Source organism: Leuresthes tenuis, unplaced genomic scaffold, assembly GCF_036924035.1.
Source record: "Leuresthes tenuis unplaced genomic scaffold, fLeuTen1.0.hap1 SCAF_24, whole genome shotgun sequence".
Classification (NCBI taxonomy): Eukaryota; Metazoa; Chordata; class Actinopteri; order Atheriniformes; family Atherinopsidae; genus Leuresthes; species Leuresthes tenuis.
This window is the reverse complement of record NW_027325378.1, coordinates 17,035,085-17,055,957: the sequence shown is the minus strand read 5'-3', so window position 1 is coordinate 17,055,957 and position 20,873 is coordinate 17,035,085. Positions and strand designations below refer to the sequence as shown.

At 43.6% G+C, this 20,873-nt stretch overlaps 3 protein-coding genes across 3 annotated transcripts; 2 read left to right on the top strand and 1 right to left on the bottom strand.

Moving 5' to 3' along the window:
- Positions 1-885: 885 nt before the first annotated feature.
- dcaf11 (ddb1 and cul4 associated factor 11) lies at positions 886-11,751 on the top strand. The gene is made up of 15 exons (XM_072378067.1): positions 886-1,099; positions 1,453-1,671; positions 2,743-2,870; positions 3,427-3,545; positions 3,731-3,795; positions 4,008-4,108; positions 5,666-5,812; positions 7,606-7,660; positions 8,026-8,094; positions 8,287-8,344; positions 8,768-8,953; positions 9,091-9,244; positions 9,376-9,528; positions 9,806-9,912; positions 10,591-11,751. Exons 2-15 carry the CDS (start codon positions 1,466-1,468, stop codon positions 10,690-10,692), a joined length of 1,650 nt encoding a protein of 549 aa, XP_072234168.1. The 5' UTR covers positions 886-1,099; positions 1,453-1,465; the 3' UTR covers positions 10,693-11,751.
- Positions 11,752-12,694: 943 nt separating this feature from the next.
- Positions 12,695-14,626, top strand: fitm1 (fat storage inducing transmembrane protein 1). Its single transcript, XM_072378519.1, has 2 exons — positions 12,695-13,109; positions 13,950-14,626. The coding sequence occupies exons 1-2, from the start codon at positions 12,823-12,825 to the stop codon at positions 14,614-14,616; spliced, it is 954 nt and encodes a 317-aa protein (XP_072234620.1). The 5' UTR covers positions 12,695-12,822; the 3' UTR covers positions 14,617-14,626.
- A 30-nt stretch (positions 14,627-14,656) lies between these two features.
- Positions 14,657-19,073, bottom strand: psme1 (proteasome activator subunit 1). The gene is made up of 11 exons (XM_072378520.1): positions 18,842-19,073; positions 18,499-18,531; positions 18,332-18,394; positions 18,113-18,214; positions 17,363-17,429; positions 17,014-17,111; positions 16,399-16,467; positions 16,244-16,311; positions 15,660-15,714; positions 15,369-15,455; positions 14,657-14,890 (listed from the first exon to the last, which is right to left on the bottom strand). Exons 1-11 carry the CDS (start codon positions 18,878-18,880, stop codon positions 14,810-14,812), a joined length of 762 nt encoding a protein of 253 aa, XP_072234621.1. The 5' UTR covers positions 18,881-19,073; the 3' UTR covers positions 14,657-14,809.
- Between the last annotated feature and the right edge of the window lie 1,800 nt (positions 19,074-20,873).

The window sequence follows — 20,873 nt, the reverse complement described above, 5'->3', positions numbered from 1 at the left end:
TAAAGAGGGGGAAATGTTGCCTTTGAGATTAAAGATACAGCACACCTTGTTATGGAAGACTCTACCACATCATAACAAGCGCTCTGGGTCAAAGAATATCTCCCGTAATTGCCTTATAAAGGGCATTATTCCTAATTTTACATCTTCATTTAACCTTTACTTCAAAGCAGATGCCTTCATCTAAATTCTAAACATTTGATCAACCACGGATACCAAAACAACTTCATGGGCAACTGTCACTATGTTTTAAGGCTACTACATTCTTAACAGAAAGCATGTCTAAAAAAAACCAAACCAACAGTCTTTTAATTATATTGAATGTGAAATTAAACAAGCCAAAAGACAATTAGTTGAACTGATAAATCTTCAGCTGTTGGAATCCATCTTGGCATGTCAGAGATCTTGTGGTTGATTAGTTTGTCGGAGCAACAAACACCTTCTGTTGTACCAAACACAACCCCAGACTCCATTAATAAAGGTGTCATGCTGATGATGTTTATCAAGAGGAATTTCAGTGACTTTGAATGCACCACAATGCAAGTCTGTCAAGGATAAGTCAAATTAATGAGCATTCAGGAAGCCATTTGTTGAGCAAAAATCCTTGCTAGATGGGATATTTTAATCACATGGTCTATCGATTTTGCTTGACATTGTAGTGTGTTTCATAAGCTTTATTTTTAGAATTTTAAGAGGAGATGGTGAGCATTTTATTGTCATGTGAAACATCTATGAGGTGAAAAAGTAACAGTTTAAGCACTTTAAAGCCACCTTTGGTCGGTATATGTCGCTGCCCCTGACTGTGATCTCCGGTACTGCAGAAACCCTGTACCGCTGACGACGGCGGTGCTGGTCACGTGACGGTGAAAGTGCAGGAGGGGGGCACGCGCAGGGTTTTTCACACTTTTGTAAACAACATGGCGATTCACGAACTGGCCCTGCTAGCCGACTGATCAAACACTGTGCTGTCAAACCTCCAGTTTATTGTGTTAGCAGCGTTGTCTGACAGACTGCGCTGAACTTTTAGATCCAGCAAGCTGTCAAGCTCGCACTGAAACCACCAGGAGCTGGACCGACGAGCTGTCAAGAAGACAGTCAAACGGTAGCTAATGTTATCGTCATGTCGTTAGCAATTTTAGCTAGCCCGACAAAATCATTCCCTGCATCTTAATGTTGACAAACTGACGTACAGCACAAATGTGCCGGTCGATTTCTTTGGCAGAACACATAGTTTGTTTGTACCGAAGAAGTCAAAGTGCAGAAGCTTAAGCAAATAACTTCTACCGATATCTGTTTGGCTGCAATATATGTAACGTTTCAGTATGTCCTGCAGGCATTATTACCTAACGTTTTCTGACACGTTTCCTGTTTATCTGTTATTACCGTGTTTACCAAACCTGACTTCTCTAGGTAAGCTTCCAACTGTCTTTAATTGTCTTTAACTCTCTCTGCCAGGCCCTCTCAGTCTATGGGCTCTCAGTCCAGTTCTGGGATGTCTGGTGGAAGGGGCTCTTCCAGTGGCAACCCAGCAGAGCAGTCTGAAGCAGCAGAACCGAACCAGAGCAGCAGCAGCAGCCGAGGCCGCAGGACGGCTGACAGGCAGCAGGGAGACAGACAGTCAGCTTCAGAGGAGGACGTAGACTTAGCTGAAGTGCTGGCTTACCTATTGAGAAGGTGAAGAGTGGAAAGATTTTATAGATGGATTGTCACACTAATTAATAAAAAAACCAAAACTCTACAAAAAACAATTTTTCTTTTGTAATTCACCTGGATAGCATGTCCCGGGTTGAAATCCCAACATGACTGCAGCTGATGGTGAATGTTTTCATATGTTAAACATTAAAGGTAATCGGTCCCTTTGTTCTCTCTCCCGGTCCTGGCACAGATAGCTTAGGTATCAAAAAGATATATTAGTGTAAGTAGGAAAAATCACTTTGAGATGCAGGAATGCAGCAAACGCCATGTGTGATGTGGTGCAGTGCACTTCAATAGTCCTGCAATGTGCTCCAATATTACTTTACATTGAAGCACTGGAATTTCTTATTTCCTGCTCACTTACCATATGTGAGTAGCTCGAGTCAGGATGACAACAAAATATGCATTATACACCAGTTTACTAAATTACATCGCTTCAAAATAAATGATTTAAATCTGTTGGAGACTGGTTGGAAATATATTTTATGCGTAATGCTGTTCACCGTGAAAGGAAGTACATATTTTCACTAATAAATGTTATGCGGACATGCTTTAATTGGCACAAAAAAAAGCTGTAAAGCTTTGACATTGGATTTTATTTTGTTTATGTTTTTATTTACAGCATTATTTGATTTTAATGCTGCTTGTGTGGCTGGGGTGTCTAGTGGTCGTCAAGACTTGGAACTCGTCCTTGATCGTGGCAGGGCCTCAAGCAGCGACACTGCAGAGCAGTCAAAAGTAGGAAGCGGCGAGATCTGGGCTATTTGAAATGATATTGAAGCCGCTGTGTTTCAGTTAGCATTCACCTTCCCTTAAGCTAGCCACAGAGCCTCCATCTGTCACATTGGGTCTACTCCTTTGAAAAAGACTCCAAAGTCAGTCCCATTGAGGCTGGGTATCTTTCCATTTGGGTCTGGGACTGCAGCTGGACACTCACTCTCTTTCCTATCTCTTTGTTGCATCTTCACAGTAGCAGATTAGATTAATTTGACAATCTATCGTTGCTTTGACATGTTTTGTTGTTGAATAATGATGTGTTTGCGTGTGCAGGGGCCAGGTCAGACTGGTCCATGGCAGCGGAGCCACGGGGCTGCAGCTGGTCCAGTCATACTCTGACTCTGACGAGGACAGCGATGGAGCCTGGGACGGACGGCTGGGCGACCGCTACAATCCACCAGGTAACCTCGTCCTCACACTCACACATCCAGGCCTAAAGTTGGGAAACAAAGTTGTAACATACTTGGCCGATCTATACAGTTTTGGAGGGTAATTATTGTTTTGTTTGCAGAGCTTTTATCCTACATAATTGTTTTTCTGTGTTTCACGACAGTGATGCTTTCTGGGTAACTGGAATCAATCCAAACAGTATGAATTCGTGCCAGTGTAGCTTCACTTAAAGATGTGAATCAATGTTCCAGGTGGCAACCATTTTTTGAGAAAGTGTGACTAAGTATTCAAACAAGGTGCACTTGTTGCAACTGCAATATATAGCGTGTCAACAAATGGATGTGAATCGTGTTTATATCCACTCTAACCTCAAGCGCATTTTCATCAGATAGTATTACATAAACGTGCTCATGTATAGTTTGCAAAACATTTATGGTCATTTTACAATGTGTCCGGCAGATTTACTGATAGAGAGCCTTTGAAATGGAATGTAAAGTATGTTGCACGCTTTGAGATATTGTTGACAGATATGAAGCTCCTACCGAGACTTTTGTTCTTTGCCTGTAGTGGACACCCAGCCCGACACGCACGAAGTGGACTGCAGCGAGATCCGAACTCAGATCCTGCTGGCCACCGCCTCGTCTTCCTTGAAGGGCCGTCAGAGTTTCACCCACATGCTAACAGAGGTCAGAGCACAGAGGCACAGGCACATTTCTGCTGCTAAAAAAAAAGCAGGAAGCATTGGTGACATTTGAAAACGATTAGTTTCAACTGATGTAGTTTCACAAATGGCTTTTCTGGATTTTTTTTTTTTTTTGACAAAATGAACTGGTATTTGCTTGCAAACAATGACCGATCTTTTTATGTGCAGAGGGAACAGGGCAGATGTAGAGGCTCTAGTTTTTCCCATGGAGAATGCAGTCGTATTCGCACCCAGTAAGTACCTCTCACATATTTTTTAACACCCCCGCTTATTTTCCTCTTTTTTTTTTTTTTTAAAACCAATCTTACCTTTGGGGAAAACGAGTCAGAATCAATTAATGTAGCTGCACAAAATTCCAGACGGAGCATTAATCTCTCTGCTGTTTTATGAGAGCAAAAGCTGTATAATTCTTGATTACGATACTGACCCATTTGGTTCTTTGCAGCTTCCTGCCAAACTATGTGTCCCACAAGGATACGTACCAGCAGAAAGCCTTCTGCGGAGTGTACAGCGAGGATGGCAACATGTTCCTCTCTGCCTGCCAAGGTAAATAACAGGACCTCCAACATGAGGGCCATGGGGACATGAATCTGATCTTAGAATAATTCTTCGTGTTTGCTTAAAAGTGATTACACCAAATCACCACGTGTGTACGGAATGTTGTCCGGAGGAGTTTTTAAAAGGGAAAAAAAAAAAAGTATTGCAAAATTGCCCTGAATATAGCTGAATGTTAAGGTAATCAGACTATCAAATGTAAATTTGCAACTGTTACTCATTTAATGTGTACTTAAACATTGCTTAATGTGTTATAAAAGTTCCTGTTTTGTAATTTGGCACAACAGGTCACCATCTGACTCCCTGTCATTTAATCTTTTCAATCTTTTCAATCATTTTAATCATTTAAACTTTCTGTATCTCATCTCACATTGAGTTTCGAACACAAATCTCAAGTAGTTTCTCAGTTGTTACATTCTGAACGGTTAGGGTAGGATATGTATAACATTAACAGATATGGCTAAAGCACACTTCCCAGTTTGACTGCTGTGTCGAGGCAGCTGATCGGTGCGAAAGCTCCGGAGTCGAGGACAGACATTTCACACCTCTACTGAATAAATAAGCCCAAACCTCCTCAGATCTTTCAGTCAGAGTAAAGCATCAATAAATATTTTTAATTTGCCACATGGGGGCGTGTCCGCTGAGCACTCTGATCTCGGATCAGCTCGAATGAAACACTTAACGGGTCAAACAGATCTCTTTTAACCAAAGCAAACTGCTTACATGTGACTTCACAAACTGCAGATATTGAATATCTCGGTTACCTTCCGGGTTTTAATTAGATCGCACATTTTTTTTAAACTGTTCAGCTCACAGCGGGTATGTCCAGCTCAGGGTTCGGCTGAGATGGTCCTGAGCATGTCAGCAGGGGAGGGAGACTCAGTCCGACAGCTGCAGCAGGGTATCCGTTGATCCCAGCTGTCACTGAAAAAGAGTGTAAAACTGAAAAATGAGACAGGTGCTGGTGTTGATCCTGGACACTCTGCCACCGTGGCTCTGCACAAAATGACCCATACAGCCCGGTAACACTCGCGGCATGATGTTGTTAACTTGGCCCTTCACTCAACTGAGCGATCTTTGAGTTCCTCTTTCCAAAGTCTGTAGTGAGCCTGCATTTCAGCTGCACTCTTCACAAAAAATGTGTTCGGATTTTCTTTTTTTTCTTCATTTAACTGCAGTATTAAGTGGAGAGTCAATGTTCTGCAAATTCTGGCATCCAGGAAAGATGCGTTTTCTTGAAAAAGGCAGTGCTGTTTGGTGGCTAGTTGCTAGTCTGAAGCTGATGCATTGGAATAAGCGTCTTTCCAGTGTTTTTTTTGGGGGGGGGGCTTTTTCTCACTTTAAGTTCCGAATCCCAGTGCAGCACAGAAATGTGATTTTTAGACCTGCCCTAAAGACCCTGAGAAGCAAATTGATGAAGAACTGTAGACAGTCTGAGTTCACTCTAGTCTACTCTGGCAACAGAGAAATTTGAAGTATCAGATCAACTTTGTGGAGCTTTTTTAAATGGGTGCGACGCCGTTTCTCGTTTTGAAACCCTCTTTGCAGACCAGAACATCCGCCTGTACGACACCACCAGGGGCCGCTTTCACCTTCGGCGGACGGTGAAGGCTCGTGACGTGGGCTGGAGCGTGCTCGACGTCTGCTTCACGCCCGACTCTCAACACTTGCTCTACTCCAGCTGGTCTGACTACAGTAAGACGCCACACACACACTCAGCCCGCCATCATTTTTCACCTTTTTGTCATGGTTTCACATAGTAAATCTGGATTGTATTCGTGGTACTAACTGGTCGCCACACTTCTGTTTGAACGCGACAGAACTGTTTTTGTGCTTTTTTCTTTGGCCGTTTGAAGCCATGTTTTACAGATTTTTGAACTCTTAGTTATTCGATTATGTTGCTTTCAGTTCTATCTTCTTCAGATACAGTAGCGTCTGACCCAATCACTGTATGTCAATATTTTCAAAAGTTTTCACTCGTTTCTTTTATTTTTTTATCGAAACTAACAGTTTGGCCAAGGAATAGATTTACACTGAAACAAAATGTGTTGTTTTAGCTATTTACCGAAACATTTACGTTGGATTAGTTTTTTAATTATAATCCTCACTTTTGATTAGAATTTCTCCACTTCCACATCGGAATGAGGATTTAGGAATTACAGCTCTTAATTACGTAGGATTCTCTCTTTACATGCACGGACTGCCAGATGTCTGCTCATGCACATCATCAGAGATGATGCTTTGTCAAGCCTCAACTGCAGCAGTCAGCTGACCCAATCTCTAAATGCAGAATATTCCACTTCTTTATCATCAAAAGCGTCTGGGTGGCTTTTTCAGTGTGTTTAAGTCATTGTCCTTCTCTACTGTGGAGCCTTTTTTAATCAACTTTGCCACATTTGGCTGATTCTGAGCAGAGTAACTTAAGATTTCTGAAGATGTTTTTGGTAAAGACGGATCTATCATTTCTGTTCTCGAGGCTAACATTACAAAGAATCTTTCACTCGTGGGCAGTTTATTTGTTCACTCCTAATCTTCCTGCTGTCTTTATTTTGTTTATGCAACCTGTTTCACAGCCCCTGAAAAGATGCTTCCATATAAGGAAAAGCTGTAATTGCGTAACCTTTCCTCCAACTTTGATTTGAATTCTTTTGACTTGGAGCCGAGAGTCTGCATTTTTAGCCCCGAATGTCACTATTTGATTGGACATTGATAATGCTACAGTCGTGAAAAAGAAAGTACAGCTTCTTTCATTTCTAGGTTCTTGTATCAGGACATAATGAAGAATCACCTGGTCTAAACAGGTCCTAGAATGAGTTAACTATAACCTGAAATGAACAACAGCAACACTGTGTAATTATTTATGGAGCAAACTAAGCCAAAAGTCTAGTCTTTCTGCTGCTTTTCAAATGCACTTGATTAATTGATCGTCAGCGAGTGTGAGCACCTCTATAAAAGCAGAATCCTGGCGGGTTTGCTTGACTGGAGCATTCAGGTGTGGGTTAACACAATCTAAAGGAGGAATGACATCAGCAATGATGTTAGAGAAGCAGAACAGGCCTTGTTAGCATGTTAAATGTTGAAGTTCATGACTGTACAATTAGAAAAAGTCTGGACAAGTGTGGCTTGTTTGGAAGGGTTTTATGTATATGGGTTTTATATTATGTCCTGACACATAAAACCTTAAAAATGAAAGGGTAGAAGGATAAAGTTAAAGTCCATGACAAAAACGGCACTTGCTGCCAACAGTCTAACAACGCAGCGCTGTGCATTTTTAAAGGTGCACACAGCTAGTTGACAAGGTCATAGATGCCTGACTGTGCCACGTCACAGTTAATGTGTCGCTGGAGAAAAGGCAGAAAAAAAATCCGAGCTATTGTTAACAAAGTAATTGCTCATCGTACAAGGAACTGCTGACTCATCGTTGCCTATTAAATAGTCCGATAATTAGTTCCTCACATCTTCTCTTCTGTTTGTGTCCCCCCCCACAGTTCATTTGTGCAGTATAGATGGAGACAGTGAAAACCACACCGCCCTGGACCTCAAGTTAGTGTTTCCCCTCATAGTAACTTATAACATTACGGAGCAGGTAATGTATCATTCCTTACCAGCCGGCCCTCCTCTCCCTCCATTACCGCCTGGATGAATGATGCTGTCAGAACTTGTCACCCCAACATCCATCCTCCCGTTCTGTGTGTGTCTCTTTTGTGAAAAGCAGAGCTCATTATTTCAACAAAGCATCGCCATTAAACTCTCAGCATTCCTAACAGTAACATTGTCTAAGAGGTGATGCATGCACTCATAAAGCTTTTTCCGTGTCGGGTGATGTGTAGCTGACAGTGTCGTTGTGATTCAGTAGTCGTGCTGGTGCTGTCGTGTTAAACCTGTGTGTGTGTGTGTGTGCTTTGTAGTCCAGACGAGAGGAGGTTCTGTGTGTTCTCACTGGCTGCATCAACAGATGGCAAAGAGATTCTGGGCGGGTGAGTACAATTTACCTTTAGCAGTGACTGAGGGCTCTTTTTGAAATGTCTTGAGCTCAGTGCGTTTATTACAGCCTCTGCTGTGGAAGACATCCATTGTTGAAAAGCACCAAACACACGAGGTTCAGCTTGAGTCGCATTTAGTGACCTTGAGTGGGGATTTATCCCGACTTTCTCGCCCTTTGTTTTCAGAGCAAACGACGGCTGCCTTTACGTTTTCGATCTTGAGCAGAACAAACGAACGCTGAAGGTGAGTGTCCTTGCCGGCCTGCTTGTACGGTGTCGCGTACCTGTTTCCACTCCACATCCACCTCTGTGTGTCTGTGCCTCACCGTGCGGTCAAGGTTGAGTGAGGCACGGCCGAGCTAAAAGTGAACGGGCCTACATAGAGTTTTACACCAGCCTGGTGTCTAATTTAGCCGCTCCACCCTGCAGTGGTGCAGTCAGGGTTAAACCCACCTCCCTCCTCCTCCCACAACCACCCTCTGTGTAGCAGCCAGTAGCTGACCTCGACCATCTGCTTCATCACGCTCTGACTCTCTTTCTGAGTCGGTCCCTCTCATTAATCCGGTGTTTGCGTGTGCTTCATATCGACCAAATGTGCACAAACACAAAGATATTTTTCACACGTTACCACACAAACCTCACAGTGACACTAACTCTTTCTTTTCAGATTGATGCCCACGAAGACGATGTGAATGCGGTGGCGTTCGCCGACAGCTCGTCCCAGCTGCTGTTCTCTGGCAGCGACGACGCTCTGTGCAAGGTGTGGGACAGACGGACGCTGCGGGAGGACAGACCGCAGCCCGTCGGACAGCTGGCCGGCCACCGAGACGGCATCACCTTCATCCACAGCAAGGTGGGTGGGGGTTACAGAGAGGAATGCTTCTGCTGTTATATAAGCGTTTCAGTAAAAAGTTCCTGAATCGCGCACAGATAATCGGTTGTGTACATTAATCATTAATCACAGGTCGCTTTCTTTGTCTTCTCTGATAGGGTGACGCACGCTATCTAATCAGCAACTCCAAGGACCAGTCCATCAAGCTCTGGGACGTCAGGAAGTTCTCGCCCAAAGAGGGGCTGGCTGCCTCCCGCCTGGCTGTCACACAACAAAACTGGGATTATCGCTGGCAGCAGGTTCCCCAGAGAGGTGAGGAGGGGAGGGGGAGGGGAGGGGAGGGGGAGGAAGGGGTGAATGAGTCTGAAGGAGAGAAAGAGGAATGGAAGTTGAAGAAGATAAGGAGAAGAGACGTGAAACAGTGGTGTTTTTATCTGTTGCAGCCTTAAAGAGGCACAAGCTAACCGGCGACACCTCAGTGATGACGTACCGCGGTCACGGCGTTTTGCACACCCTCATCCGCTGCCGCTTCTCTCCGGAGTTCAGCACCGGGCAGAGGTTCATCTACTCCGGCTGCTCCACTGGGAAAATCATTAGTAAGTCCCTGCTGGGATCTCTGCGGGACTTCTGGGCCCAATCTGTGTTCCCACTCTTTGCTCCAGAGGGAAGGTGCCCCTTTTCTTTTAGTTGTGGGACATTTTGATGGATACATGATCCACCAACTCCTTGATCTCCAAAACGAAAGCGGCGCCTCCCCTTATCTGCAAGTGGAACTGGGATTGAACATTAGTCAGAGCTCAGGGAAACTATGTGTGGCTTGACAGACTACACTTACCCATGAGACTAAAGTGGTTGAACTGTTTGTGTGTCCAGCCTACGATGTTTTGACCGGCGCGGTGGTATCCAAACTGTCAGGCCATGACGCCTGCGTGAGAGACGTCAGTTGGCACCCATACGAGGACAACATCATCAGCAGCTCTGTGAGTGCAGTGAACTGTCTCCGATGTCTGGGATTTGGAGTATTACATGAATTCAATTTCTTTTTATAATAAGGAAAACAACATCAAAGGTGCAACACTTCCCAATTAAAGTTTTTTTAATTAGCGAATAACTTTCAAACTACTATTAAATGTAAGTAATCGCCTCAGTTTGAATAGGCGCCTTACTTTAGCCGTGAAAGCAGCATTTTTATTTCGTAAAGCTGGAAATGTTTACTCATACACAGGATTGTGATGCAAACAGGAATGTGGTTCAGCGACTTTACACACAACCCCTGCATGTTTGTTCTGAAGTAAAAGAAGAAATATGGTTTTCTATATGCTGAAAAGTTTGAAAAAAAAAACTCTTTTTCCAATTTTTCAGATAGTGTTTTGATGACTTTTTTGTGCCCTTGTGTCAGACAAAATTCCTGATATAATGAACCAGATCGCTAAAGATTGTGTAGAACAATGAAATATCTGTCCCCATGAGCAAAATGGCGGGCGTTCAGCATCTCCATGTAGCCTGTTTAAACCCCTACATTTTAGCATGTTAGCATATAAGCAGAAAGCTGGGATTCTTTGGATGTGGTGGATTCCACAACACTGGGGGCATAGTTTAGTAAGACCAGTTGCAGGCGCCATGGTTTTCACGCTGTGCTCTTTCCGGTTTGTCTTCAGTGGGACGGAGCGGTGCGGATGTGGGAACACAGACAAACCCACCCTTTAGAGGAGGAGCGAGCGAGGGAGGGAGCGAGACCAACGAAAGGAAAACCACAATGAGAGACGGGGAAAAAAGAGTCGTCGGAGGAAGTGACACCACCGCGGATCGTGGGGGCAAAGCTGGCCCCCATGGGGGAAGTTTGTAAGCTCACGGGGGACCGTGAGAGACTGAAATCATTTTAAAACTAAATGCTGGATATTAATGATTACAAGTTTAGCATGGCTGTGAAAATATTCATTCGGAAGGCGTTACGGCCTTCCATCACTGAGAGCAGACCGGAGCGCAGTGGGACGGCCCCCCCCCCGCCGACTTCTGATTTTCTTTTATTTTGACATCGCCGTCTCGCGCAGAGGAAACGGGCCGGCGCGATGGGATCTGGCGTCAAACGCATCACCATTAAAAATCTGCTGAGGCTGGAAGCGCCAAGCTCTGCACTTCTTGAGCTATTGAAATTTAATGATAAGTTAGTTCCACAAAGAAGGTAATGTTTGATATTGTAGGGAGGATGTGAAGGTGGTGATTCTGTATACATGTATAGTATTTTAAGGGTATGTGCATTCAGGGAGTGTATTTAGATAGTTGTCAACGTGCTGATTCAGCATCAGTTTTGACTCTACCATTATTAATAACACGGGCTATGTCCTATTTTAGGGGTCATCCCATTTAAAGCCCCGACTCGCAGTCTGAATATATGATATTATTGTTTTCTAGTTGCCTGAAGTCACGACTTCTTCACCCGAGTGAGTATTTCTTCTGAGTTCACCATCTGTTTGGTGAGCTTTCCATGGTCAACGTCTCGGTTTCCAGCTCATTTCGGGAAATTTTCAGCAGGTTGTATTATTGATTCTGGGTCAGTGCTCAGTTCTACAAACACAAGTCCTGAGGGGATTATTGTTATAATTTTTTTTTTCTAAGAAAAGAGTGTTTTTTGTTGGACAATATAACCCTGTGATTTGTCTGAAAGGTTTGAATATGTGTGATAATAAGGTAAAAATGAGGACTGGGGACGCCGCACGCTGAGCTGTATATGCAATTTTCAGGTGTTCACGCCGTTTCCCACGTTTCACTTTCAAAACTGTGGTTTTACAGTAACAATAAAAAACCTTTCTTTAAATGTATCAAGAAGAAACGCCTCCGTTATCGTTCTTCGGTTCAATTCTTTCAGGCTCGCGCTTGTCTATTTTTTATTGTTTTTTCTTTTGAGAGCAACAGGATGGGATTTTTAAAACATTGATACTTCAAATGTAATGAGTCCAGCTCGTGCGGCTAAATAAACCATCCAGACGACTTGCTTTAAGCTGCAACAGTAGCCACAGCAAAGTGGCCTGAAGGGCATTGTAGTGACAGCAGTGCAGCGGACGCTCTAAAATTAGGCCGAGATTGTTCGACACGTCTGGTTTCACTTACACCTACTGTTCCTCCTCCATGCAAAGTTGATTCTTACAAAAGCTCCACGACATTACGTTGCACTTTGAGAGACCGAGATGAATAAGCCGCTAGTGTGTCAGTAGGAGGACCAGATGGCCTTCTTGCACTTTATTACACAAGAATCCCACGGAGAGACTAAATTTAAGTCGGTTCGGTTCAGAGGGTTGAAGAGGTTAAAGAGGCCCTGGCCTGAGGACTGGGCCAGGAAATAAAAAAAGACCGAAAGAGCTGTGAGAAACGCAGCTGTTTGTGGCGCCAAACGCACTCTGGCAACAGTTTACAACTTAAATTAGTTTTGCTGTAGACAGCCAATTCAAAGAGTGGAGAGATGAGAGGAGAAGGAGCCAAAAGACCCATTGTGTGCCAGAATAATTCCTTTAACGTCACAACCCTACGTCTGATTGTAAACTATGTGAAGATAAATGGCAGTTTGATGTAGTTATAGGTTCATAAACTGCCCTCCTTAAGGAAGACATTTACAGGCGCTGTTGGATTATTGCTTTAAAAATAATGGGATCATTTACACTGCGGCAGGCAATACCACGTCTCCTCTTTCAGTCTGTGTTCCATAAGGGGGGGTTGCAGGGTAAAGGGGACAGAGGGGGTTGTATTTTTATAAAGCATGTGCTCTGCTGCATGCCTGACAGTGAGAAAGTGGAACTGGTGTGCCTTTCACACACAAAGGAAAGTCAGGGAGACATCAACAGGGCTCCCAGATTGTTGAGCAACAACAGAAAGGTTGCCAAGCAAAGTCGATCTGCATGGATCCAAAGACTGGAAGCTTCCCAAATGGCCTCAAACCGGAAATTAACCTTGAGAAGTTGCACAAGTTAGCTGCACAGCTGATGCTGCCTGGAAGATTCGTCCTCAGACCTCTGAGCGCTGCTCTGGAGATCCTCACAAACACGCTGGCCTGGATTTTAGGAAGCCGCCTGGTCCGAAGACACTTCCATCTGATGCTGTCCGGCCTGGTTCTCTTCGGGCCTGTGCTGAGCCTCTGGGCATCCAAGTACAGCATCTTTGCAAACAGCAACCACTACCTGTACAGGTGAGAGCCGTCAAAAGCGAACGGACTGGCCGGGTTTCTGCTTTCAGCGCTTAGCATCTGCATGAAAAGTGTTGCATCTGCTGGAGATAAGGGGGGGGGGGGCAAGCTGTTCTGAAACCTGTACTGATTGGACGCCCACTGAAAGAGTCACTTACTGAGAGTTTACAGAAAGCAAAAATAAGAACAGATGCATCAGTCACAGAAACTCCATTATCAAAGCATTTGCTTCTCTGACTGATGCATGAAAACGAGCGGAATGTTTCCATCGGTGAGAAATGCCCACAATGCATGCAGCACACTCGGCTCTGCCTTCCTCCTCTCTGCGTGTGCTGCTGTTTTTTTCAGAATGCAGTTTGGCATTCACTCCTGCCATGAGCTCATTTGTTCCACTCAAAGACTTCTATCATCCAGGGTTTTTTTTTTTTTGTTTGTTTAGTTTTTCAAATCAAGTCATTCATACATCAGCAATAAATGGCTTTTGAAAAATAAAAGTAGTATATTAATGTTGCATGATAACCAGAAGTGTAATGGTACAGATCCATCCCACTGAATTCACTTACAGTAAATGTAACTTATGAGGTGCCGCCGCTGGCCAAGCAATCATCATTCATAATTTAGCAACACAGAAGAGAGAAGAGGAGTTCTGAAGTTAGACTGAGCCAGGTCTCATAGCCCCAAAATCACGACTATTTAGAACCATGTTTTTTTTTAAATGTTCTATTTTGTGTCTGGCTCCATGAACGCAGCTGCTGAGCTCATTTTGTTATTTGAGCTGCCTACACTGCAAAGTGAATGCATTAGTGTGTGCTTCAAACTGTCTGGTGCAACTCTCTCTCACAGGAAGTTCCTCAGGTCCACTTGGGGCTGGACCTGCCTCCTGACAGGCTCCTTCGTCCTGGTCCTCTCCTTCTCAGCCTGTCGCTGCCTCTCCCTTTCCCTCCGCCACGTCTCTCGCTTAGGGCTCGCGGGCGTGCTCTGGTGGGGCTGTCGCCGCCTCCTGACCCTGCTGGAGGATGCAACAGGGACCTGTTATGAACCCATGGCCCCCGCTCAGGATGTCCAGAGCACCGCTGCGCCGCCTCTGCTGCTCCTGCATGAAGATCTGACCAAGGCCTCCTGTCTGAAAGCCAACATGTTGTGGAGGGGTTATGAAGTTTCCCAGGACATCCTCATTCTCAGCTTTTGCTGCCTGCTGCTCGCGGAGGAAATGTCTGTGATTGGTCGTCACCTCGCTCAGGAGAGGCGTCTGCTGAGGTCACCCGGGGCACCGTGTCGACTCCTCTTCCTCCTGTGTGTACTTCTGCTTATTATATGGATGTTCTTGCTTCTGTGTTTGCTCGTGTACTTCCCCAAGTGGCCCTCCCAGCAGCTGGGAGGAGCGCTTGGTTATCTGGGGTGGATGGGACTCTATCAGGGCTGGTACCGGCTTAGAGTGAACTGGGGGTCTCCTGGTTTGCCAGGAGAGGGACTTTTTACCGCCACGGACTGTAACAAACGGCCTCAGTAGATTGAAACACTCGATAAAAATTTTAAAAGCGAAAGAAAACTTTAATGAATCATGATGCTTTATTTTGTCATTTGAACCAAAATGCATACAATAAGAAAAAATGAAGACATTTCTATCAGAGCAGGTGTATTGTTACTTGATGAGAGTGTCAGACGACACTAGTTGTAGCTCGGTACAAAGCCAGTCTCCAGCTTCAGTAGATGAGAGCTTTCCCGTCTCCTCTGGGCTTCTTAATCTTGTCGTAGTTCTTGTTAATGATGTCGAACAGCTCGGACTGGAGAAAGAAAGGCACACAGTGAGTGCAACACAGAAAGAGAGATACCAGCAGGAATGTGCCGTGATAAACGGCATGAGCCGGTGAGTGAGAGCGACACCCAGGTACAGAGCTTTAATCGTCTCCAACAGCCCCTTTCATCAAACGCTTTGTTCATTAACAGCATCAAACACGGGAGGACAATGACAACAGGGAAGAGACAAACTGATTAATGGACAGGAGATGGAGCGCTAATCAATTTAACACAAGCGCAGCAATTAGTTTAATTACCCTCCTATAAGTAGGAATGGATTCCATTTAGTCATCATCCTGCTGCCTGGACACAGCTGGAATATTTTACATGCAAGCCGATTGATTCAAAGTGCAGCGTGAGACTGCAACAGATGGTGCATCGAGTTTGCTACGAGAGATTTACAGCGTCCACATGACGTTCACACAGTCCTTAATGCATTCGAACAGCATGAAGTAGGTGTCTTACGTATGTGTTGCGGATGTCCAAGACCACGAGGCGGAGCTCGCAGTACTGATACTGATCCAGCTCATGAACCAGCTGTCTGTAGTCTCCCTGCAGCAGAGAACACACCCCACGAGCAGTGAGTTCATGAGCGAGAAAGGGACAATCAGCATCCATCCGATTCGTGCAAAACAGAACAATGTCTTTACTGTTTATTACTGTTAGTCGGTGCAAGTGGCAAAAAAATAAAACTTTCTTTCCCAAAATGACATCTGTTCCAGTTGAGACAAAAGATCCACACTATGAGATACTGACCACATGGGTAAGTTTGGAGGCCTTGGCCACAGCATCCCCCCTCTCATTGTAATATCTGTTAAAAACAAAGAAGAAAGGAGTCACTAGAATGATTTCGGCATCGACAGCTAATATTGTCACCGGTCTTTTAAGACAGAACTCGGTGTCAGAATATGGGATTAAAGCGAGTATTCAGCTCTTTTACTTATATAACTGTGTTGCTTTTGGTTGCTTTTAAGAAATAAAACATATGTATGGGTTGCCGCATGCTCCACTGATTATACAAAGATCACATTTTCACAGTCTGAAAAGTGTGTGTGTGTCACACAGAAGGAATTTCATATTTGGACTCAACCGAAGGGTATTTTCAGTACTAAGAACTTATTCTGTTATGTCCCAAGTGTAACAAAGATGACGCAGCGGGTTCCAACTGCCTCTAAAATCACAGCTCATACTCGTTTTGTTGCACCTGTTGGGGTGGGGACGGCTCACATACTCACAACTCTAAACATAACCCGAGAAGAGAACTTGCTTGTCAGACTGAGTGCGAATTAGATTCGATGAGCATCTTCCTCATTCATTACACATTAGCTGCGGGTTCTTACTTTGAAATCTGAGTCTGGTATGCCTCGATCTTGGTGCGTGTGTTAGTCAGCAGTTTAAACACTTTCTCCTGTCGGACGAGAGCAAACATGGGAAATAATGATAATATCCATAATGATAATACAAAGCAAGTCCACACTTCTCAAAAGATACCAACCTGCACATCTACTCCAAAGTTGTTACCATCTTCAATTCTAGGAATCTGAAGTTGGACCCACATTGACACCTGGCAGTAAACACAGGACAGGACATATAAAAAAAATCTCTTTTTCTCCGATTCAAAGCAGTTATTTGGATATTTGACTTTACTGCCAATTCAAAATATTAAAAACAGGACCCACAACGGTGGCACTTTGGAGCCTCCTGGGTTTAAAATGATCTCATTCAGTGAGCAGTTGAGACTTGTACGTTACACTTCCTGCTTGGCACAGACTCCTCATCTTTTTCTCCATCCAACTTTCATCTCCAGCCTGACTTTGAGTTCAAATTAGGGTCCATTTGTTGTGCTGTGGACATCGAAGATGAAACTCTTTTCCCTCTTTCTTTTAATTTTGATATTTAGAAAAAAATTCTCATCAGCAGTTATATAATTCACTTAACTGAAAAAAGGAGTGTGGTAATATTGCCCAAATGAGTCTTTGCTTTAGATCCCAACTAGGAAATCTGGATTCTAACTGGTGCTACATGTTTTGCTCAACAATAGAAAAAAAACATTTATTGAATTATTTGTCTGCCATGAAGACAAGCCGTGACACTACAGAGCCCAACTGACCGTGTTGAGCTTCTCCTTCAGCGTCTGAATCTCAGGGTTGACCTCCCGAAGGAGACTCTCCACCCGCTCGTTGCTACAGATGGGACCACAAGGAGGCCCTGAGGGAAAGAAGATCCCCAACATTTGGTCAAATTATTCCTGCGAGGGGCGCGGATTTCCTTTTCCATGTATAAACTGCATTATAAAATGCGTGCGCAGCTTCCTGTTTGCTGAATTATCTAATCGATGTGGAAACAGTGCCCTGACTGGTTTAAAAGAGATCATCGGTTTTATTATCTATGCAGGCGAACCGCTTCTCCTCCCATCTGATCTTTCTTTCATTGTTTGAATTACTCGTCTTCCCACTTACCTGAATCCTCCTCTTTATCGCTGTCCTTGTCCTTATCCTTGTCCTTCTTCCCCTCCGCAGCCTCCTTCTGCAACAGAAAACATCAGGTCAAACAGCCTATTGACTCTTCAGCAGCTTTTTTCCAACGCATTTTATCCCCCAAAGACAACAGCCAGCATTCCTCGCAGCCTCCATCTAAACCCTCGCATGCCCTCTCATAAAAACGATCAAAATATTTTTTTTTGAAAAAAGACACCAATCTAAATTATCTACACTTCAGGCATTTACTGGAATTCTGTGCACATCGGTGCTCTGGTTCTTAAACAAGTCAAACATTTACAAAATTCTCAGCAGATGGAGAGGCATCCATTTCAGATTTTTAACCCAACATATTAAAAGCCCACTCGCTACCAATTTGAAAAAAATAAAAGTCTTTAGAATTTGCAGTGAATGGTTGCCACAGTAACCAAGGACTCTTGTTTCACTGCGTTTTTATAAAAAAAACACTAAATATAAACCCGGCGCTAAGGAGCCCAGTTGAGAGGCTCCGTTCTGCAAACCTGAGGGAATTCGGGAAATAAAGCAAAGAATGAAGGTTTGTTATTATGAAACCGATAACATTCACTTTATGCAATCTGAAACTATCCAACCACTTAAAACTCACTTTTACAAGTTTCACCAAATAAGCAGCATTTCTCTAATTTGACTTAGGCTTTCAACTGAGCATGAAGCCTTATGGAATGTGTGTGTGTGTGTGTGAGAGTGACCCACCTCCTCCTTCTTCTTGCGTTTGGCCTCCTCTTTAGCAGGATCTGGAATCGGGATGTCCAGTGGAGCCCTTAAGGATGCCAGGTCCTCGCAGTTGAAAGACGTCTGACAACAACCACAAAGGCACAGGGTGACAGCTGCATTTCAGACTCAGAGACATTTTGTTAAGGAAGTAAACGTTTATTTGTCTAAAAATGTATTCGTGTCGGTAGAGCTTCATACCTTCAGCAGCATCTGCAGCTGTTCGATCTTTTGTGGGAAAAATGTGGAAAGCAGCTCCTCTGCCTGTTGCAAAATAAAGCAACGCAGTTCGTGTTAAAAGTGAAAATGTGACATGCACGGGACAGCTGGGAATTTTTGAATTTTTTGTAAAAACCTGAAAACATTACCTCCTTGGCGAGCCTTTGGCAGAAATCATCCACCTGAAAGAAAAAGATTTCACGTTTGATCGACGACGCATTCCCTGTTTGTTTCGAAAGTGTCGCTTTGTGAAGCATATGCAGTATGACTGGATCATTTTCACTCAGCGCCACAGGCCGTGAAGCTAACCTGAGACCTGACCTGACCTGACCTCACCTCATTTCAACCCAACCCTACCTGCCTGCTTATCAAACCAAACCCCTAACACTAGCTCACCTGTTAGCAACACGGACACAAACTGATGTTTGAAGAGCAAGTGTTGTTTATCATGTTGCTATTCAATGATTCAAGCTAGCAGACAGTCGCTCTCACCTGTTTCTTCGATTCGAGGCGAAGACCCAGAGAAGCCATGTCGACTCAGCAGATGAAAAGTTGATTTATTAAACTTATTAAAGTGTTCCAGCGGCCACAAAGCGATAACAGAAAGGGAAATATAAGCGCTTTTGACTGAGCAACTCGACGCCGAGTGGGACGCGGAAAGATACTCAGAGTTACTCAGCATAAAAAGCGAAAATGAAAGTGTTTCTGATAGCTCCTGACTTTCCCCACTTAACCGCATCTGTTGTGCTGCATTGTGGGACTTGCAGTTTTCCTTCGGATTTTAGGCTCTTCATTTCCTGGAAAAAGCCCAACTGAGGGAGAAATAGAAAATACTGTGAGAATTCTTCAGTTGTTGTTGTTGTTCATATTGCTAATAAGCCATGATACACGTTTCTATTGACACTATAAATCTCTATCTTTTTGACTTTGTCTCTTTTATTTTTCCAGCAATTGTTGTTAGGTAAATCTTATTATTTTTGACCCACTGAGCTGCAACATAAGAGGAACTTATTGGGCCCAATTCAGTGACCTCTTCTAGATATCATTCAAATAGATAGAAAAAATTAGGTGCATTATACTACAAAAATATTCATTTGAAATTGGTATTATTTTATCTTATCCTATATTATTATGGTATATTATTGGCTGCACAGTGGTGTGGTTAGCACCATCGCCTCACAGCATCCTAGTTTGACTCCTGGCTGGGTCCTTTCTGTGTTGAGTTTGCATGTTCTCCTATACTCTATGTGTGGTTCTCTCCAGGTACTCCAGCTTCCTCCCACCACCCAAAAGCATGAATTGCTGAAGCGTAGAAAGGGAACCTAACTCAAGGGATGAGCCAGTCTTTCGTTTACACGTAACATAATTTAGCAAAGAACCAATTTTGTCCTTTGAAGAGCCCGGGTAACAATTCTTGAAACCATTCCTGAAAAGGATCAAAAAGTAAGTCTGCCCAAGTGTTCATACCAAATATTGCCTTTCAGGCTTGTAGAAATGGCACAAACCCTATGCTTGTCTTATATACTGTATTTCCATTTGTGTTTACACTTGCTTCAATAAGTTGCTGCACCTATTTCCTATTTCCCTATAAATCTTTAAAAATATTATGGGTGGCTCAAGTCTTTTGAACAGTACCGTACATTATTAAATCACATATGATACATACTTGATGTCATTATTCGGATGATTTAATGTTCTAAGTTTGATTGTGACATTGCATTCAAGCGCTACTTCCCCCTTACTCACTTTTTCCATCATTTAAAATGAACTGTATCCACCTGATGGAGCTGTTGTTCTAAGCAAAGTGAGGAAAGGTCTGTGACAAACTACAGCTAACATCATGCTCTACTGCTCAATCGTAAACGTATGAAGATTCATTTAGTTTGTTTTGTGATTGTTGCCTTAAATGCAATGAAAGGAAACTGAGCTTTTCCATGTTAACCTATTTGTAAAAACATATGACATGGATAAGAGAAGACACAACAAAAACAGGAGAGCACCACTTCTGATCCAGCATCTGCAGTTGTACCCAACATTCATTGGATCTGCTGTCGTCCATCTGTTGTCTCGGGGGTTCTTTCATCAGAAGTTGTGTGGACAGAGGTGGGGGTTGACCTTGTTCCAGTCAAAGTGTAAAACAAACACAGAAACCACGTCAGAGCCTCTCAGCGTTAACAGGATTCTGGTGGTCTGCAGTGAATCGAACGGTCATGTGCCACTGATTGACAGGTAAATCTATCAGGTGTTTTCACAACAGTGGGTGAAAAAGCTCCTCGCAGATCACTTGGCTTGCAAGTCAGTGATAGCCTGTAATTACATTTTCTGTTGTCCACCTTTTACATTCAGGCATGGTGTGATATTCAGCATTGAATACGAAGGGCAAAGGCTGCACTTGTTTACTCTGGACGCACTATTTATTATTGACTCTTTAATAGCATTGTGTCAGTGATCAAAAGCCTGCAGAGTGTTGTTCAGCTCAGGGAGGCGGTTGAGAAACAGTTGGGACAAAGGTCATGTATCTTAA